Source organism: Amphimedon queenslandica, unplaced genomic scaffold (assembly GCF_000090795.2).
Source record: "Amphimedon queenslandica unplaced genomic scaffold, v1.1 AMPQUscaffold_13389, whole genome shotgun sequence".
Lineage (NCBI taxonomy): Eukaryota > Metazoa > Porifera > Demospongiae > Haplosclerida > Niphatidae > Amphimedon > Amphimedon queenslandica.
This window is the reverse complement of record NW_003546375.1, coordinates 122,168-143,012: the sequence shown is the minus strand read 5'-3', so window position 1 is coordinate 143,012 and position 20,845 is coordinate 122,168. Positions and strand designations below refer to the sequence as shown.

Here is a 20,845-nt window from a genome sequence, read left to right as displayed (position 1 = left end):
TAGTTCGCTAAAAATCACTAGAAGACAATTATTTTGGACGTGTCAAAACTGAAAAGGTACCATGCATGCCTCACTGTAATTTTATTACATGCAAAGAACAGTTCATAGTAAAAAAATTACAGTGAATATATAGTCTACATGCATTTTAAGTTATCATGCAGTCAAATTTGAATTAGTTTTCTCTCTTTTTTCCAAAAGAGCTTATTGACAAGAGTGACAGCAAGTTCTTCGATGCTCAGGTCTCCAACACAATTCAGTTCCAAGAATTATCTTGCAATAACTTGGTTCACTGCATGCTATAAATTGATACAAAATAAGAGTAGCAAATAATAACATAAAATCCACTTTTTTATTATAAAAAATAATTTTTGTACATAACTTGATCTATATAAAGCTGAGGTTTAGCTTGAATAACTATATAAATTATTGTCAATAGTCACCAGGCAATTCATGGCTTTAATTTTTGTCATAGACAGTTTACATAGCTTGTAAAGGGATGGCACTTTTAAGGATTTTAATTTCATGGTACAGACAATTAGCACCTAAAAATGCTTCAAACATAACTAGCTAAGTATTACAATAAGTACAAGTAGCTAAAGTATTTTATCAATTAATTACAATACAAGTACTTACGGCAGTCTTGAAAATTACAGTATCTAAAGACAGGAGGGCGTGCCGTCAAACACTCTGAATCACTGAATGTGATATTACTGTTGTATGTTGCTTGACACTGGACTCTTCGAATCTGATAACCAACCCCACAAGACTTTGAACACTATATTATTTTAAAAATTTCCAATAGATCATCATGAAAAAATTCTAATTGAGTTTATACAAAATTACTGCTATTTGCTGATCATGCTAATGCATTGAAAGCAGGGTTGGGATCAAGTACATTGGAATTACATTTAATACATTTTTGAGTCATTAAAATTGCATTTGAAATGCATTTGCAATTGTATTTGAAGTTACTGTTTGTTAAAATATCACCATTTTTGGAGATTTTATGCATACATGTATGCCGGTATAAACCATTGCGATTGCAGTGAAATTCAATTTAATAAAATGCATCTAAATTTGAAAGTGCTTACTATTGACCAAGGCCTAACAACCCAGTGGGTACAGGGTCCTTTTTGATAACATCTTTCTTGACTTGGAGGTGGAGGAGGACTACAACCATCCATTATTACCATACGAGTGGAGAGTGTCATGCAAACAACTGTTCTATTCCTTACACCACGATGACAGTCAGGGATACACTAGAAGATAATAATAATGAGCTCTTTATAAACAATAAAATGATGGAAAGCTATAGGCATCATACTATGTGAGATTGTTTATCACAATCTGTTGGCCTTAGTCTTGCAAGCCAGACCATTCACCATCCAGCCACCCCAATGACTGTAGGTTGGGGAATGGTCTGGCTTGCAAAACTACCAGTTCCTAGTTCATGCAGAACTGTTGAGAGCCCTTTTACATATTTTGCCCAATAGTTTTAAAATGATGTTCTGAGATGAAGTTTTTATTTTGATTGCTGAGCCCACAATATTGTTAGGGGGCCAAGAATTTTCCCTTCTGCCCCCTAGCTCTCAGGGGGTCACAATTTGTTCCTATTTCTAGATACATGTACAGTATATGTGTTAGTATAAACATACTTGACTCCATGGAAATGCAAACCATACAAGAGGCTCATCTAAATGAACAGTCAATTAGTTAACAAAATTATAATTAATAATAATTATTATAATATAGTCTTACATTTAACAATCACATCTGCAGTGTCACTTCCAGCTTCATTTGATGTGTTACAGCGATAAGTACCAGCAAAACGTTGACTAAAAGGAAATATGGTCAGGATTGAATTCATTCCATCATCTGTGACGTTGATTGCAGAATCATTTGTATCCACTGGTACTTGAGTACCATTAAGAAACACCCGAAACCATTGGGTATTGGCTGGTACTCTGCTCAAATAATTACAATGAAGAGATATTGTATTGTTCTGGTGTCCATAAACTGGTTGTTTTCTTCTCCCAGCTCCCTGAACAACCTCATTGTCTCTTGGATCAGGAAGCTCCTTAAATCTATCAATTTGAGCTGGACCTATTCAATGATAGCACAATTATGTTAAAAAATTGAAATGTATTTCAATTTATTTTTATTGAGTGCTATAATAAATAAAATTAGTCAGGATTTTCACAGGATTTTGTACTCAGCACCTTGACCATACAATTTTAATTCAACAAAACATGATTTACTAGTACAGCTATAGTTATTGGAGTAAATTTTCCATTTTTAGTGTATTTTTCTAATGTATGTTCTTGTGCCTGCATAAAAACATTTTAAACAATTAAAATAAAAATTGGCTTCTTTACGCATTTTAAAAGTTGCTCCAAAATTGGCCCAAAGTCTCTGTACTATAGTGCAGATATATTTTTTCAAAATGGTAAATTTTAAAATTTTTATAATTTCCTATTATAGGGTACATGCCCATTTAATGTTACAACTTAACACATACCTAATATATGTACACTGATTGCACTGCTAGCAGGTCCCAGTAATTGTTGATAGGCTCTGACTGTGATGTTATAAGTTATTCCCCCTCTCAGTCCATTCAGTGTTATAGTATCATTACTACTTCCCTCCACCTGTACTGTCTGCACAGTGTCTGTGTCACTAGTGACATAGACCACATATCCATCAGCATCAGATGAATCAAGTGCAGTCCAACTGACAGTGACAGAGTTGATTGTCTTGTTCTCCTCAGTAAGAGAAGAGGGAGCAGTTGGTGGTACTAATATTGTTAATAGTAATAATTATTGAAATTAATAGACATTACCTTTTATTGTTAAAGTACGTGTTCTATCATCACCATCACTAGGATTATCCAGTAGACACTGATACATTTGATCTCCAGTGGTTGATTGACTGATTGATCCACTACTGACATTCATTCCATCCCATGTGATAGTAACAGTATATCTTATTGTGTTGGTATTACTATCCAGCACTGTACCATAACAAGGGTAATTACTAACTCGGTCATCACAATTAGTATAACTAGCCAGTGTAGAGTTACCAATGCTCATACTAATATCATACTGAAAAAATCCAATTTTATTACAATTCAGTTTGTATTTCTGAGGATATATTGTCATATTAGTAGGAAGATCAGCAACAGTAAATGATTCTATTTCTGAATATCCTACAAATGAAATATAATTATAAAAGTAAGTAGTCATGCATAATTTCTTTTACTGAATATATTAGCAAAGATGATGTCAGTAGCATTAGAACAATCAGTGGGTAGACAACACTTGTACCAGCCTTCTTGATCTGCTGGTAGTCCCTGAGCAAGATAAAGACTGAGAGTAGCATCAGGTTCATCAGGTGAAGTGACATTAGTACAACGAAAAGGATCACTGGCACTATTACTGTTACAGTCAACAGGATCATTAGGATCAGCAACTCTAACCCACTGACCAGTAGTTAGACTAGCACCAGGTAACACACATGATATAGCTTCAGTATCTGAATCAACAGTGCTATCCCAAAAATATGATCCATTTGAATAACAGTTTCTATTATATTTCAAATATATATCTATAAAATCAATACTTGCAAATTAGCATAATTAAAATCAAAATACCTCCTTGTTGACAATGAATAAAAACATTGATTGAAGTGAAGGGACCAGTTCCAAAAGAGTTGACAGCAGCTACACTGATGTTATACCGAGTACCATTTACTAGATCATTCAATATAATAAATCTCTCAGTAGTGGTGAAGTTGCATGTGAAACTACTGTTACTGATCATCACTATATAACCTTTGATTATACCATTACGTTCAGAGCAATTAACCTCATTCCAAGTGAGATTATTAATTGGTTGTGATAGTGACAGAAAATTAGGTTCACCAGTAGGAGCTAAAAGATAAAATAATTATTACAGTATACGTATGGTAAAAATATTTTGACACATGGTAATGAGCATAAAATTAAAGGGTCAGTTGATTAAAATTAAAAATTTCGAAGCAAATTTTCCAAAAAAATTATTATTTCCCAAAAATTAAAACTTCCTGGAAAAATTCACATAACAAATTTTCTGGCAAACTTTGAGGAAAAAATTAATGATACATCAAAAATCAATACTTTTTGCGAAAAATTAATATTTTGCTGGAGGATAAATGTATGATTTGGGGGGGGGGAACTTACAATTTCCTAAAAATAATTAATTATTTTCTAGAAAATTTCTAAATTTCCAAAAGATTAAGTAAGTGAATTAGTGAGGACACTAAAATTATCAAGTAAATAAATGATGTGCATGTAGAGCTGTGTCTAAAATGTGGAATGACAATATTGGATCAATTATTGGTATCAGACACTATGGCCAGTATGGCTATGTTATTGGAATATCAAGAAAAATGCACATAAGTAAATTTCTAAAGAATATAATATACCTAATTTGGATGACCGTGTATCCTGATAAACTAAACTAGAATTGGATTGTCCCAGTACATTACCAGCTCTCACTGTGATGGTATAGTTCAAACCACTGTACAGACCTGCTAATGTATAACTGTACATTGTAGTGGACTGATGAGGAGCAACAAAGACTGTCTCATTCACTAATGATGATTCCGGACAAGATGAAGTATAGGAGATGATGGTGTAGTATGTTACATAATTGTCGCTACTGGGAATAGTCCAGTTCAATTTAATATCAGTGGTAGATACATTAGATACTAAGAGATTAGTTACTGGACTAGGAACTACAAGTATAAAACAAATGATTAATTATGCACTCTTGAAATGATAATAACTCACCATCAAATTTTAACACTGTTGCTGTACTATTAACTGAAGGAAGATCTATATATGAGTACACACTGATGGTATAGGTACTCAATGGGGAGAGATCTGTCAGTACAATTTCACCTTCACTGGTAGATACTACATTTGTCACATTTCTAGTAGTATACTCAATCACATATCCATTAGTCTCTGGTGAAGTGGTCCAGTTCACTTTGACACCAGTTTCATTTAATATAAACCCTCTCACATTATTAGGAGGACCACTAGGAGCTATATAAAACAGAGCAGACAAAAATATCTATCATTGTTTAAAGAATAATCATACCTTGTAATATCACAGATTGACTGTAGTTGACTTCTCCAAGCATTGCTTTACAAGTAATATTAACTGACACTCCCAGTGGATCAGGATATACCAGTAGTGTGTTGTTGTATGTCAGAACATCAATTAATGAATAGTTTGAGTTATTTATCATCACTCCATTCACTAACCAGTAAACATCAGTTGAAGGATTTATATTAGTAGTTGTGATACAATCAATACGATATTCAGAATTATTAAGTTGTGTAATGGATGAGACTAGTGTCTGATTGATTGAATTAATAACTAAAAACACATAAAAAATGTTACAAGTATATTAAAAGGTGCAGTAGCAATACCTGGTAAGGTCTGTATACTGATTGTAGTAGCAGGTCCAAGTAACTGTTCATATGCTCTGACTGTGATGTTATAAGTTGTTTCTGTCCTTAGTCCATTCAGTGTGATTGTATTATTGCCACTTCCCTCCAGCTGTACTGTCTGCACAGTGTCTGTGTCATTAGTGACATTGACTACATATCCATCAGCATCAGATGAATCAAGTGCAGTCCAACTGACAGTGATAGTGTTAATTGTCTTATTGACTTCAGTAAGAGAAGAGGGAGCAGTTGCTGGAACTAAAAGTATCAAATAGATTTGCAAGGTGATAAAAATGTATAATTTGTTACCTTTTATAATTACATTACGTCTTTTAGTAGGTTGATGAGTAACTGTAACTATACACTGATACATTTGATCTCCAGTGGTTGATTGACTGATTGATCCACTACTAACATTCATTCCATCCCATGTGACATTAACAGTGTATCTTATTGTGTTGCTGCTACTAACTAACACAGTGCCAGGGCAAGGAGAATCATTACTTTCATCATTGCAGCGAGTATAACTAGCAAGTGCAGTGCTACCAATGTTCATACTAATACCATACTCATGGTGGCCAATTTTAGTACAGTTCAGTTTGTATTCCTGAGGATATACTGTCATATCAGAAGGAAGATCAACAACAGTAAATGATTCTATTTCTGAAAATCCTACAGTCAAATAAAAATCATTACACCAGGCACTAAATAACATTATAATCTCCTCTTACTGAATATATTAGCAAAGATGATGTTAGTGTTAGGATCTGAACAATCAGTGGGTAGACAACACTTGTACCAGCCTTCTTGAGCTGCTGATAGTCCCTGAGCAAGATAAAGATTGAAAATAGCATCAGGTGAAGTGACATTAGTACATCGAAAAGGATCATTGGCACTATTACTGTTACAGTCAACAGGATCATCAGGATCAGCAACTCTAACCCACTGACCAGTAGTTAGACTAGTACCAGGTAACACACATGATATAGCTTCATTAGCTGCATTGACAGTACTATCCCAAAAATATGAACCATTAATATAACAGGTTCTTGCATTAAATCTAGTCAGGTAGATACCTGTAAAATTAATTGTGTACATTTCTTAATTATAATCATAATTAAAAACAAAAATACCTTCTTGTCGACAAAGATGAGTGAAGACACTTATTGCACTGGCAGGTCCCAGTAATTGTTGATAGGCTCTGACTGTGATGTTATAAGTTGTTCCTCCTCTTAGTCGATTTAGTGTGATTGTATTATTACTACTTCTATCCACCTGTACTGTCCGCACAATGTCTGTGTCACTAGTGACATTGACTACATATCCATCAGCATCAGATGAATCAAATGCAGTCCAACTGATAGTGATAGTGGTAGCTGTCTTGTTGACCACAGTGAAAGAAGAGGGAGCAGTTGTTGGCACTAATATTATTGGTAACAAGAATTAATTGTTAGCATTGATTGATATAATGACATTACCTTTTACAGTTATATTACGTGTTCTATCTGCATTAGCATCAGGATGATCTGCTATCCTACATTGATACATTTGATCTCCAGTAACTAATTGATTGATCAATCCATTACTGACAATCATTCCATCCCATGTGACAGTAATGGTATATCTTATTGTGTTGGTACTACTAAATATCACAGTACCAGGACAAGCATTATCAGGATCATGACAATTAGTGTAATTAGCCAGCAGAGTATTACCAATGATCATCATAACATCGTAACGAATGAATCCAATTTTAACACAATTCAATTTGAATTCCTGAGGATATACTGTCATATCAGAAGGAAGATCAGCAACAGTAAATGATTCTATTTGAGTAAATCCTACAAATAAAAATAATTACATCAGTAAGTGAATAACTGAATATAGTCTTCTCTTACTGAATATATTAGCAAAAATGCTGTTAGTGTTAGGATTTGAACAATCGTTGGGCAGGCAACATTTGTACCAGCCATCACCCGTTGCTTCAAGAAAGCTTGGTGGATTTATGTTAACACTGAGACTAGCACCTGACCCAGTAGTACATTCAACATTTGCATTGTTACCACCATCACAAGGAACTACTCCATTAGGACCAATCCATTGTCCACCATTCAGAGTAGCACCAGGTAAACCACACTCTAGAGGAGTTGGTCTGATTCTACTATCTGAAAAATATGATCCATTGGGAAAACAGTTTCCATCATACCTCAGGTAGATACCTATAAAAACCTATACAGTTGTTATTATACACATCCAGTGTCTTACCTGAGGAAGGTGGACATTGACTAATAACTTCACTGACACTCAACAAGAAGACAATAGCAAGGTCAATAGAGGCCAAGAGCATCATGGGCTTCTTGTGGTAATGGTGGGTGTGAGAGTTTATTTAAGCTCTATAGAGTCTAACATAACATTAATTTATTTAATTTATAGATCTACTTGATAACAATTACAAATTTATACATTATGTCAAAGGAATAGCATGTATTTTAAAGGTTTCTGAATTATATATTTTTCATCAGTTTTAACTGATAAGGAAGATTTCAATAAATTTACTCATAGAGAAAATCATGATGCTAACACAGTTATTATAAACAATGCACATTAAAGGTACATTACACTACAAGTAGATCTACAGCATAATTTTATTAACAATTAACAGCACAAATTGTTAAATTTTTTATTCTAAAATTATTCTTTATTACAGGGTATGTTGACAAGTGTAACAGCAAATTCTTTGATACTCAAGTCTCCAACACAATTCAGCTCCAACAATTAGCTTGCAAAATTTTGGTTCACTGCATGCTATAAATCAAAGAGACAAAATTTAATATAATATTAAAGCTTATTAATTTTATTTATCAAACATTTGGCTTAATGATAAAATTGTTTACAGACAAAAAATTCTACAAACATTTTTCATTGTAATACAATTACTTACGGCAGTTATGAATATTGCAATATCTGAAGACAGGAGGGCGTGCTGTCAAACACTCCAAATCACTTAATGTGATATTACTGTCATATGTTGCTTGACAATTGACTCTACGAACTTGATAACCAACCCCACAAGACTTTGAACACTATTTAAATAAAATGGTAAAAATTGTAAGACATAATGACAAAATGTCAATAATAATTATTATTGAAAATAATTCCCTGATTATGCTAGACAAGTGCCTACCATTGACCAAGATTCAGCTACCCAGTGTGTGCATGGTCCTCTTTCATGGCAAGTTTCTTCACTTGAAGGTGGAGGAGGACTACAACCATCCATTATCATACGAGTAGAGACAGTCATGCAAACAACTGTTCTGTTTCTTATACCTCGATGGCAATCAGGAATACACTAGAGAAAAAGAAAATACAATGATGCAATTATACACAAATAAAAAATACTCATATTCTAAATACAAGCATACTTGACTCCATGGAGATGCCAGCCATGATTTTTCCTCAATTATAAGAGATCTAACTGAACAGTACTTAAAATAGTTAAAGCATAATTATAATCTCACATTCAATAATAACATCGCCAGTATCACTTCCAGCTTCATTTGATGCGTTACAGCGATAAGTGCCAGCAAAATGTTGACTAAAAGGAAATATGGTCAGGATTGAGTTCATTCCATCATCTGTGACGTTGATTGCTGAATCATTTGTATCCACTGGTACTTGAGTACCATTAAGAAACACCCAAAGCCATTGAGTATTGGCTGGTACTCTGCTCCTATAATTACAATGAAGAGATATTGTATTGTTCTGGTGTCCATAAACTGGTTGTTTTCTCCTCCCAGCTCCCTGAACAACCTCATTATCTCTTGGATTAGGAAGCTCCTTAAATCTATCAATTTGAGCTGGACCTGTTAAATAGATATGATAAGCACTATTACAGTATGTTAAGTTTATTTCAAATCTGAGTAAAACATCAATACAATATAAAACCACACTGAGTAGTATAATTAATAAGAGGAGTCAGGGTTTCCAACTATATAGTGTTACTTTTCACTATTATCTCAAAACCAGCAACTTCTACTGTTCAAAAGCAGTCACTAATACCTCAAAACCAATTAATGCATAGTGTTCAGCACCTTGTCTAATTTGACAAAACATCATAATAGTACAACTATAAGAAATAATTTTCATTTTAAAATTGAATTCTGATACATATGAATGTCCCTATGTTATATAAAAATTTTGAGCCACTTCCTATAAAACTTAACTTTTTATTAATTTTTAAAGTTGTTAAAAAATTAGGCCACAGTTTCTGTAGTCTAGTACAAGGTCTTATAACCAAATCTCATCAAAAATGGTTGGGAGACAATTTTCCATTTTTCAGATACACTAATATGTTAAAATGTTTGTATTTTGGCAGTATTTAAAATATCTTCTTAACCTTTTAAATTGTTTTATGCATACAGGTATACAAATTATGCTATTAACTTACCTATTCCAATCTCTACTAAAATAGGATCACTGAAGGGACCTCTTCCAACAAAATTGACAGCAGCTACACTGATGTTATACTTAGTACCAAATACTAGATCATTCAATATGATATATCTCTCGGTACTGGTGAGGTTGTATGTGATACTACTGTTACTGATCATCACTGTATAGCCAGTGATTAGACCATTACGTTCTGAACAATTAACCTCTTTCCAAGTGAGACTATTATTTGGCTGTGACAGTGATAGAGAATTAGGCACACTAGTAGGAGCTAATAAAGACATCACAATAAATGTGAAATTAGTAAAATAATATAGATACATGTACCTCTTGATGACCGTGTATCCTCATAAATTGAATTAGGATCAGATCTTCCTAGTACATTACCAGCTCTCACTGTGATGGTATAGTTCATACCACTGTACAGACCTATTAATGTATAACTGTATGTTGTAGTGGACTGATGAGGAGCAACAGAGACTGTCTCATTCACTGATAATAACTGGGGACAAGATGGAGTATAGGAGATGGTGTAGTATGTTACATAGTTGTCGCTACTGGGAACAGTCCAGTTCACTGTAATACCAGTGGTGTAGACATTAAATACTGAGAGACTAGTTACTGGACTAGGAGCTAGAACAGATATCAATTACGCTCTCTCAATGACATTAACTCACCATCAAATCTTAACACTGTTACTGTACTATTAACTGAAGGAAGATCTATATATGAGTACACACTGATGGTATAGGTACTCATTGGTGAGAGATCTGTTAGTACAATTTCATCATCCCTGGTAGATACTGCATTCCTTGTTACACCTCCAGTAGTATACACAATCACATATCCATTAGTCTCTGATGAAGTGGTCCAGTTCACTTTGATACCAGTTTCATTTAACATGAACCCTCTCACATTATTAGGAGGACCACTAGGAGCTAGAAAATTAAGAAATCTTATTAAGTAAAAATATCATCATATAGATCTACCATTTAATATCACAGATTGACTGTAGTTGACTCGTCCAAGCATCGCTATGCAGGTAACATTAACTGACACTCCCAGTGGGTCAGGATATACCAGTAGTGTGTTGTTGTATGTCAGGACATCAATTAATGTATACATTGAGTTACTCTTCATCACTCCATTCACTAACCAGTAAACATCAGTTGAAGGATTTATATCAGTAGTTGTGAGACAATCAATACGATATTGAGTGTTATTAAGTTGTGTAATGGATGAGACTAGTGTCTGATTGATTGAACTAATAACTAGGAATACATTATAATTTTGTTACAATCACATTAAAAGGTACAGTAGCAATACCTGGTAGCCCTGCCTGTACACTAATTGTAGTAGCAGGTCCCAGTAATTGTTGATAGGCTCTGACTGTGATGTTATAAGTTGTTCCTCCTCTCAGTCCATTCAGTGTGATTGTATTATTACTACTTCCCTCCACCTGTACTGTCTGCACAGTGTCTGTGTCACTAGTGACATTGACTACATATCCATCAGCATCAGATGAATCAAGTGCAGTCCAACTGACAGTGATAGTGGTAGTTGTCTTGCTGACCACAGTAAGAGAAGAGGGTGCAGTTGCTGGTACTAATAGAAAGAGACAGTAAGACCCATAACTATATGTGTATCTATTACCTTTTATGGTTAAAAAACGTATTCTATCATTACCACTAGGATTATCCAGTAGACACTGATACATTTGATCTCCAGTGGTTGATTGACTGATTGATCCACTACTGACATTCATTCCATCCCATGTGATAGTAACGGTATATCTTATTGTGTTGGTACTACTAACTAACACAGTACCAAGACAAGGGGAATTACTATTATTATCATTACAGCCAGTGTAATTAGTTAGTGCAGTACTACCAATGCTTATGCTAATACTATACAAATATATTCCAATCTTAACACAATTCAGTTTGTATTCCTGAGGATATACTGTCATATCAGAAGGAAGATCAGCAACAGTAAATGATTCTATCTCTGCATATCCTACAAGTAAAATTTATCCCATCAGTATGAGATTATAATATCCTCTTACTGAATATATTAGCAAAGATGATGTTAGTGTTAGGATCTGAACAATCAGTGGGTAGACAACACTTGTACCAGCCTTCCTGATCTGCTGGTAGTCCCTGAGCAAGATAAAGATTGAGAATAGCATCAGGTGAAGTGACATTAGTACAACGAAAAGGATCACTGGCACTATTACTGTTACAGTCAACAGGATCGTCAGGATCAGCAACTCTAACCCACTGACCAGTAGTTAGACTAGTACCAGGTAACACACATGATATAGCTTCATTAGCTGTATTGACAGTACTATCCCAAAAATATGAACCATTAGTATAACAGGTTCCTGCATTAAATCCGGTCAGGTAGATACCTGTAAAATAATATGTAAATTTCTTATAATTAAAAATAATAATACCTTCTTGCTGACAAAGATGAGTGAAGACACTTATTGCACTGGAAGGTCCCAGTAATTGTTGATAGGCTCTGACTGTGATGCTATAAGTTGTTCCTCCTCTCAGTCTATTCAGTGTGATTGTATTATTACTACTTCCCTCCACCTGTAGTGTCTGCACAGTGCCAGTGTCACTAGTGACATTGACTACATATCCATCAGCATCAGATGAATCAAGTGCAGTCCAACTGACAGTGATAGTGGTAGCTGTCTTGCTGACTTCAGTAAGAGAAGAGGGAGCAGTTGCTGGAACTAAAATTTTTGGTAATAAGAATTATTCACATTTTTAGACATTATACCTTTAATAGTTACATTTTGTAATCTAATTTCATTACCATCAGGATGATCTGCTACCCTGCACTGATACATTTGATCTCCAGTGGTTGATTGACTGATTGATCCACTACTGACATTCATTCCATCCCATGTGATAGTAACAGTATATCTTACTGTGTTTTCAACAGGACCACTTAAATCAGTACCAGGACAATTATTACTAACATCACCACAACCAGTGTAACTAACCAGAGCAGTACTACCAATGCTCATACTAATATCATAGTGATTGAATCCAATTTTAGTACAATTCAGTTTGTATTCCTGAGGATATACTGTCATATCAGAAGGAAGATCAGCAACAGTAAATGATTCTATCTCTGAAAATCCTACAAATGAAAATTACTACATCAGTAAGTTATATAATCTCCTCTTACTGAATATAGTAGTAGTGATGATGTTAGTACCAGGAGTTGAGCAACTAGTGGGTAGACAGCACATATACTGGCCATCACCATCTACCCCAAGAAAGCCATTAGCAGGATTTATGTTAACACTGAGACTAGCACCTGACCCAGTAGTACATTCAACATTTGCATTGTTACCACCATCACAAGGAACTACTCCATTAGGACCAATCCATTGTCCACCATTCAGAGTAGCACCAGGTAAACCACACTCTAGAGGAGTTGGTCTGATACTACCGTCAGTAAAAAACGATCCATTATTAGTATAACAGTTTCCATTATGCCTCAGGTAGATACCTATAAAACCTATACAGTTGTTATTATACACATCCAGTGTCTTACCAGAGGAAGGTGGACATTGACTAATAACTTCACTGACACTCAGCAATAAGACAATAGCAAGGTCAATAGAGGCCAAGAGCATCATGGGCTTCTTGTGGTGATGGTGGGTGTGAGAGTTTATTTATTAAGCTATTACATAACATTAATTTCTTATCATTTTTTACCACTGATAATGAGAATTTTAATAAATTTACTCACCAAAGTTTTGCAAGCTAGAAACTAAATTGTGTTGGAAACTTGAGTATCAAAGAATATGATATTGCACTTGTGGACAAGTCTTGTAGAAAAAAGACAGAAATTGAAAATTTGTATACACCTTCAAATGTTAACACAGCTATAATTCACTAGAAATATATCAACAATACAATTAAAAGGTACATTTACAAGTAAAGAGATGGAATTTGATATAATATTAGATCTCACCTTGCTTAACCATCCATATTCAAATCCATGACCAACTAAGCCGAATCAATCCATATATACATACCAGATTAGCCTGCAATACAGACCACCATGCCTTCATTAGCTCATGCAAAACCATCATGCTAGACATAGATTACCTGTAAGTGCCAGCAAAACACTCACTACATATAAATATGGTCAGGATTGAGTTCATTCCATCATCTGTATGTTAATTGCTGAATCATTTGTATCCACTGGTACTTGAGTACCATTAAGAAACACCTGAAACTATTGGGTATTGGCAGGTACTCTGCTCCTATAATTACAATGAAGAGATATTATACTGTTCTAGTGTCCATAATAAACTGGTTGCTTCCTTCTCCTAGCTCCATGCCCTGAACATCCTCATTGTGTCTAAGATTAACAAGTTTTTAATGCTAAATGTATCATTCCTTAATCTTAAATCTTACATGTTAAAGTGTATTTCAATTGTACGTAAAACTTTAATACAATATTAAGTGGTATTGAGTTGTATATAATAAATAAGACAAAGTTTCGGAAAATATAAGAATTTTTAAGTTGAATTATGATCTCAAATGACCTGCTTTTCTGTTTTATCTTTGTCTGGAATTATTGTACTTGTGTATATCATGCATGACTGCTGAGAGTATTGTTGGTTTTGATGGTATTCTGCTATGTGAGACTGGTGAAATATATGGGTTGATTCTCATATTAATTTTGTGATCAATATCTAAAAATTTAAGCCTAGAATTAATTACATTGTCACTTTTGGTAGGTCTAGTCACAATTTGAATTATAGTTTCTAAGTTAGTCTTAGAATCATTTTATTGACAGTGAGCACTTCTTTCAAATTGTTTGTCACAATAATTATAGCTGTAATAAAATTTCTATTAATTTTGACTGTACCAAAGTTAATGTAACTACTCATTAACTGATATAAGGGAAGCATTTACTACATTTTGGCTTTGATCAAATGCATAGTCAAATTGAGTCAAATGCCCACAAATGTCTCCCTTGGAAAACTTATATGCCTAGAGCACCTTTTTAAGGCATAGATACTATTTATTACGGTACAAGATGGCAGACGACATAAATTCGCAAAAATTAAATCCTAAAATAGATTTTTTAGCAAACTCATGAAATTTGTCTTTAAAAATCTAATTTCAATCAGAATCAGCTAAACTTTCTCCATGTATGAGTAAATTATTAAAATTAAAAGTTTGCTCCTTTCAATTTTGGCAAAATTTGGCTAGTGATCCTGCAGTACAAGGACTTTGGCCTAATTTTTGATCAACTTTGGATTTGAATCAGCTCAAAATTAAAAAAAATGCATTTGCCATTTAAAACTTAATTTTTTGTGAAAAATCCAGAATATCATATTATTAAGTTTATGGTAGTAAATTATGTAACATTACTGTTACTGCTGCCCCCATGTCTTATAGATTCACATGGCTGTATGATGAAAGAAATCAACATCAGATCATATCATTTTAAGGCATTATGGTTGTATTATGATAATATTTAAGTAACAAGACATCCCATGACACAAGTGATAATACTTAGTTTGATATACTTTGGTATTATATTAGTGTAAATGTACCAAGAAGTTGCATACCATGATAAGCATGCATATGACTGCCGTGCATCCAAAATTTATTAAAGTCTATGAAGCTTCACCTAATCACTTACTAATGTTGTTAAGGGTAAATGATACATGTATATGCATGAATTGGATCATGTATTTGCGTTCACTGACAGGCATAAGTTGTCTTATAAAGATTTTACGTAACTACTTTCATTAACATGTAAAATTATTGCTACAAAAAATCAAATAGTAATACAGCTATAGCAATAAAACTACAGGTGGGAAAACTACATTTAGAACTACACATATTTTTTGTTTTTTAAAAGCAGTTCAAATGTAATCTTCATCAGCAATGTAATTAGGTGATGCTTTACATTCAGCATAAATCTCCTCAATCACTTGAACTGTTTTAGCACTGCAATGTTCATATGGTTCACATACATGCATTTCAATATCTTCATCACTCTTTCTCCTTAGTGCATGGAGTTCATATGGCTCATGTACTTGCATTGCAATATCATAATCAGTTCTATCATACAATGAATTAGTTAGCAAATGGAATATTACTAACTTTATTTGCTTGGTAGCTGAAAAAAATTCTTTAATCCCTTCATTTATACGTCTGTCAATAGAATATTTACAATACTTTATAAAGCAGTAAATATTAATGATAACACTGACAGTTGTTAGAATCAACAATACACCTACTGACACACCAAGAGCAATAACACTATCTGATGTATCACTGATTGATGGAGTTACTGAAACTGATGGAGTGGCATTACTGACTGTAGTAGTCTTGCTCTGCCAGGGCGAGATCATGACTGAAGTATAGCAATAATATGGTGTTGTAGTTGTATCTAAGGCAAGTTTAACTGATAATGTAAAAAATTGCAGCTAGTTTCACTTACGATTAAATGGTAACATTGCAGTTGTACTACTAATTGAAGGAGGATTTATGCACAAAGAGTTACAGGTAGTAACTAGAAATACATACAGAATGGTAAAGGTAAAATAGATGGTTAATTACCTGATAAGGTCTGTACACTGATTGCACCACTAGCAGGTCCCAGTAATTGTTGATAGGCTCTAACTGTGATACTATAAGTTGTTCCTCCTCTCAATCCATTCAGTGTGATTAGATTATGAATACTTCCCTCCACCTGTACTGTCTGCACAGTGTCTGTGTCACTAGTGATATTGACTACATATCCATCAGCATCAGATGAATCAAGTGCAGTCCAACTGACAGTGATAGTGTTGACTGACTTGTTGACAATAGTAAGAAAAGAAGGAGCAGTTGCTGGTACTAGGAAAAAGTGCACAATAATAAGAAAATATTTTAATCATTGTACCTGATATCGTATGATACTTGTTTCGTTGTACAACATTATTTCCCCTAATATCACCAACATATAAATAGAATCTGTACACATGATCCCCATTGTTGTTTGATTGACTCAGTACTCCAGTACTAATAGCCTCTCCATTCCAAGTAACAGTTAATGTGTAATCGTATGATCCATCTTCAAGTGATACTCTATTACCAATAATGCAATTATATCCATATTGTCCAGTACAAATATCAGCAGTCATTTTAGTGCTAGTACCACCAGACTCATAGTGCCAAGTAGCATTGTGTATCTTCTTGCGATTTGGAATACCGACTTTAATAACATGTAGTGTGTATATTTGAGGCAGAACTGTTATATCTGAAGGAAGTTCAACAGTAATTTTAGCAATCTGAGCCCATTCTACAGTAACAATGACAGTATCAATATAGCAATGTTAACCACCATGTGTATGCACTATTGAGAATCAGCACTACAATAGCGATTAGCTAGAGTTGCTGCACGTAGTAAGATTAGCAGATATCAAGTTAAAATACTTTTACAACAAAAAGAGAAAAAAACTGCTCTAAGATTACAGAACTTAAATACAAAAACATAACAAAGAAATAAGGACACTATTGTACACAGGTAACTAACAAAGGGTCCGTATGGAGTAACAAGTGAGTCCTCATGAGCTGGACAGAGCTGTCCAGCTCATTGTACGTGACACAAAAGAGGGCATAAGGCCATAGGAACATGAGATCATACATTAATTAAAAGCATATGTTTACGTAAATACTAATTAACACAAAATACACAACCTACTAATTACATGTACACATATGTCATACATATTACAACATGCACAACACTAATTTGGTGTTTAGCTGTTTTTAAAAATGAGTATTAGTATAAACTTTCTCACCATGAGTAGGCCTATGCTGCTACATAGCCTTATAAAATTAAGAACTAAAATTTTGGCAAACAGACCTCAATTCCCTTTGCTAAATTCATGTTACAAAATTTTGACTCTATATTCCAATTTGTCAGGCCTACCTCCTTAATGGTATTATCTCTAATTTTTTGATGATAGTTCCCCCTAATGTTCATGCTTACATATTCTAAAATTTTATGGTGAAGCCGTAAGGGTAAGAGAAATGAATTGACTTTGTTAGTCAACATATACAATAAAAACACTTACTGTATATATTAGCAAAAATGATGTTACTAGCAGCAGAACAGTCAATTGGTAGACAACACTTGTACCATCCTTCTTGATCTGCTGGTAGCTGTCTCTGCAGAGCAAGATAAAGACTGAGAGTAGCATCAGGTGAAGTGACAGAAGTACAACGAAAAGGATCACTGGCACTATTACTGTTACAGTCAACAGGATCATCAGGATCAGCAACTCTAACCCACTGACCAGTAGTTAGACTAGTACCAGGTAACACACATGATATAGCTTCAGTAACTGATTTAACATCAAGGTCCCAAAAATATGATCCATTAGGATAACAGTTTCCATTATGCATCAGGTAGATACTTATAAAACCTATACAGTTGTTATTATACATATCCAGTGTCTTACCAGAGGAAGGTGGACATTGACTAATAACTTCACTGACACTCAACAAGAAGACAATGGACACCAGCAACATGTTGTAAGACTATCCACCGAATCACCAACCAATGGGGCAGAGCTGGGAAATTTTTGGCAATTTTTGACAATATAACACTTTGTGACCTAACATCGAAAGAGGCCCAACTGACAAGCAAAAAATAAAAGGAGCTAATACAGGTACTTTGACCAAATTTTGAGCAACTTTAAAAATTCAGAAGAAATCCAATTTTTATCACAATTAGCTCAAACTTTCTACACAACAAAAGAACATGTACATGTATATGTACCAGAAAATATTATAAAAAGTAGATTTAAATCCTTTCCTTTACAATTTTGGAAAAATTTAGCCAGGGACCCTGAACTATAGTACAGAGACTTTGGTCCATTTTTTGAGCAACTTTGTTTTGGAATCAGTTCTAAGTTTTTACACAACATAAGAAGATATATTTGGCTATTTACTATACCTTAAATTTAAATTTTTTGCAAAAATTAGGATATCATATTACTATAATTGTGGTATAGTCTAGTGTGCAACATTATTTTTTACAATAATGTTATTTTTACTATTGCCTCATGTCTTTCAGATTTACATTATATACTGTATGGCAAAAGAAGTTAACAGCATTCATTAGATCACATTTTAAGGCATTATGGTTGTATAATGATATTTATATTGATAATAGGTCTTAAGTAACATTGATACAAGTTAATAATTAAGGTTTTGGTATTGTTTTGGTGTGCAATAAATTAGCAAAAAGTTGCATGCCACAATAAGCATTCAAAGTGTATGCATGACTTTATTATTCTTAACATACATGTCTAATTATGACAGTTGGGATTAAAGCTTCATCTAATCACTCACTAGTGTTGTTAAGGGTAAATTCTTCAAAATATGTATGAATTGGATCATACGTACATGCACTTACAGGCATAAGTTGTCTCATAAAAATTTTGTGTAACTACTTTGATAAACAAATACCCATACATGTAACATAATTGCTACAAAAAATAAAATAGTAAAACAGCTATAGCAATGAAACTACAAATGAAAAATAACATTTTGAATTATCTATATTTTTTGTTTTTTAAAGCAGTTCAAATGTACTCTTTATGAGCACTGTTAGACAATGCTTCACATTCAGCATAAACTTCCTCAACCACTTCACCTATTTTAGCCTTGCAAAGTTCATATGGTTCACATACTTGCATTGCAATATCTTCGTCACTCTTTTCCTTTAGTTTAGTCTTATGAAGTTCATATGATTCACATACTTGCAATGCAATATCGTATTCAGTTCTATCATGCAATGTATTATAGTTAGCAAATAGAATATTACTAACTTTGTTTGCTTTGTAGCTGAAAAAGAATTTTTTATCCTTTCATTTTTATTTCTGTCAACAGAATGTTTACAATACTTTATAAAGCAGTAGATATTAGTAATAACACTGGCAGTTGTTAGAATCAACAATACGCCTACTGACACACCAAGAGCAATAACACTATCTGATGTATCACTGATTGATGGAGTTACTGAAACTGATGGAGTGGCATTACTGACTGTAGTAGTCTTGCTCTGCCAGGGCGAGATCATGACTGAAGTATAGCAATAATATGGGGCTGTAGTTATATCTAAAGCAAGTTTACCTGATAATGTAAAAATTATAATTAGTTTTACTTACCATTAATTGTTAAGACTATAGTTGTACTACTAATTGAAGGAGAGTTTATGCATGAGGAGTTACAGGCGTTAACTAGAAATGCATCAACATTTCCATGGGTTAAAAGTGAAATAGATGGTTAATACCTGCGGGTAAGGTCTGTACACTGATTGCACTACTAGCAGGTCCCAGTAATTGTTGATAGGCTCTGACTGTAATGTTATAAGTTGTTCCTCCTCTCAGTCCATTCAGTGTGATTGTATTATTATTACTTCCCTCCACCTGTACTGTCTGCACAGTGTCTCTGTCATTCGTGACATTGATTACATATCCATCAGCATCAGATGAATCAAGTGCAGTCCAACTGACAGTGATAGTGTTGATTGACTTCTTGACAATAATAGGAGAAGAGGGAGCAGTTGCTGGTACTAAGAAAAATTGTGCATTATTTTATATAAAACTTTTTATATACCTGATATAGTATGATAATTGTTTCGTTGTACAACATTATTGTTATCAATATCACCAACATACAAATAGAATCTGTACACATGATCTCCATTGTTGTTTGATTGACTCAGTACTCCACTAGTAATAGCCTCTCCATTCCAAGTAACAGTTAGAGTATAATCATACGATCCATTTTCAATATATAGCAATACTCCATTGCCAATAGTACAATTTATCCAAGCTGTACGTTGCATATA

General features: G+C 33.9%; 5 protein-coding genes across 5 annotated transcripts; all 5 read right to left on the bottom strand.

Moving 5' to 3' along the window:
* Positions 1 to 13: 13 nt before the first annotated feature.
* LOC109582353 (A disintegrin and metalloproteinase with thrombospondin motifs 10-like) lies at positions 14 to 2,621 on the bottom strand. The gene is made up of 6 exons (XM_019997019.1): positions 2,519 to 2,621; positions 1,759 to 2,103; positions 1,656 to 1,693; positions 1,092 to 1,259; positions 634 to 775; positions 14 to 296 (listed from the first exon to the last, which is right to left on the bottom strand). Exons 2-6 carry the CDS (start codon positions 1,865 to 1,867, stop codon positions 202 to 204), a joined length of 552 nt encoding a protein of 183 aa, XP_019852578.1. The 5' UTR covers positions 1,868 to 2,103; positions 2,519 to 2,621; the 3' UTR covers positions 14 to 201.
* A 4,114-nt stretch (positions 2,622 to 6,735) lies between these two features.
* Positions 6,736 to 7,889, bottom strand: LOC109582326 (uncharacterized). The gene is made up of 5 exons (XM_019996996.1): positions 7,760 to 7,889; positions 7,393 to 7,713; positions 6,973 to 7,335; positions 6,884 to 6,915; positions 6,736 to 6,774 (listed from the first exon to the last, which is right to left on the bottom strand). Exons 1-5 carry the CDS (start codon positions 7,842 to 7,844, stop codon positions 6,736 to 6,738), a joined length of 840 nt encoding a protein of 279 aa, XP_019852555.1. The 5' UTR covers positions 7,845 to 7,889.
* Positions 7,890 to 8,005: 116 nt separating this feature from the next.
* Positions 8,006 to 9,970, bottom strand: LOC109582352 (ADAMTS-like protein 4). Its single transcript, XM_019997018.1, has 6 exons — positions 9,942 to 9,970; positions 9,013 to 9,357; positions 8,917 to 8,969; positions 8,679 to 8,843; positions 8,436 to 8,577; positions 8,006 to 8,299 (listed from the first exon to the last, which is right to left on the bottom strand). The coding sequence occupies exons 2-6, from the start codon at positions 9,119 to 9,121 to the stop codon at positions 8,196 to 8,198; spliced, it is 573 nt and encodes a 190-aa protein (XP_019852577.1). The 5' UTR covers positions 9,122 to 9,357; positions 9,942 to 9,970; the 3' UTR covers positions 8,006 to 8,195.
* Positions 9,971 to 15,740: 5,770 nt separating this feature from the next.
* LOC109582355 (uncharacterized) lies at positions 15,741 to 16,585 on the bottom strand. Its single transcript, XM_019997023.1, has 4 exons — positions 16,558 to 16,585; positions 16,439 to 16,510; positions 16,099 to 16,387; positions 15,741 to 16,056 (listed from the first exon to the last, which is right to left on the bottom strand). Exons 2-4 carry the CDS (start codon positions 16,452 to 16,454, stop codon positions 15,858 to 15,860), a joined length of 504 nt encoding a protein of 167 aa, XP_019852582.1. The 5' UTR covers positions 16,455 to 16,510; positions 16,558 to 16,585; the 3' UTR covers positions 15,741 to 15,857.
* Positions 16,586 to 19,428: 2,843 nt separating this feature from the next.
* LOC109582356 (uncharacterized) lies at positions 19,429 to 20,315 on the bottom strand. The gene is made up of 4 exons (XM_019997024.1): positions 20,285 to 20,315; positions 20,160 to 20,231; positions 19,821 to 20,109; positions 19,429 to 19,776 (listed from the first exon to the last, which is right to left on the bottom strand). Exons 3-4 carry the CDS (start codon positions 20,069 to 20,071, stop codon positions 19,575 to 19,577), a joined length of 453 nt encoding a protein of 150 aa, XP_019852583.1. The 5' UTR covers positions 20,072 to 20,109; positions 20,160 to 20,231; positions 20,285 to 20,315; the 3' UTR covers positions 19,429 to 19,574.
* Positions 20,316 to 20,845: the final 530 nt, after the last annotated feature.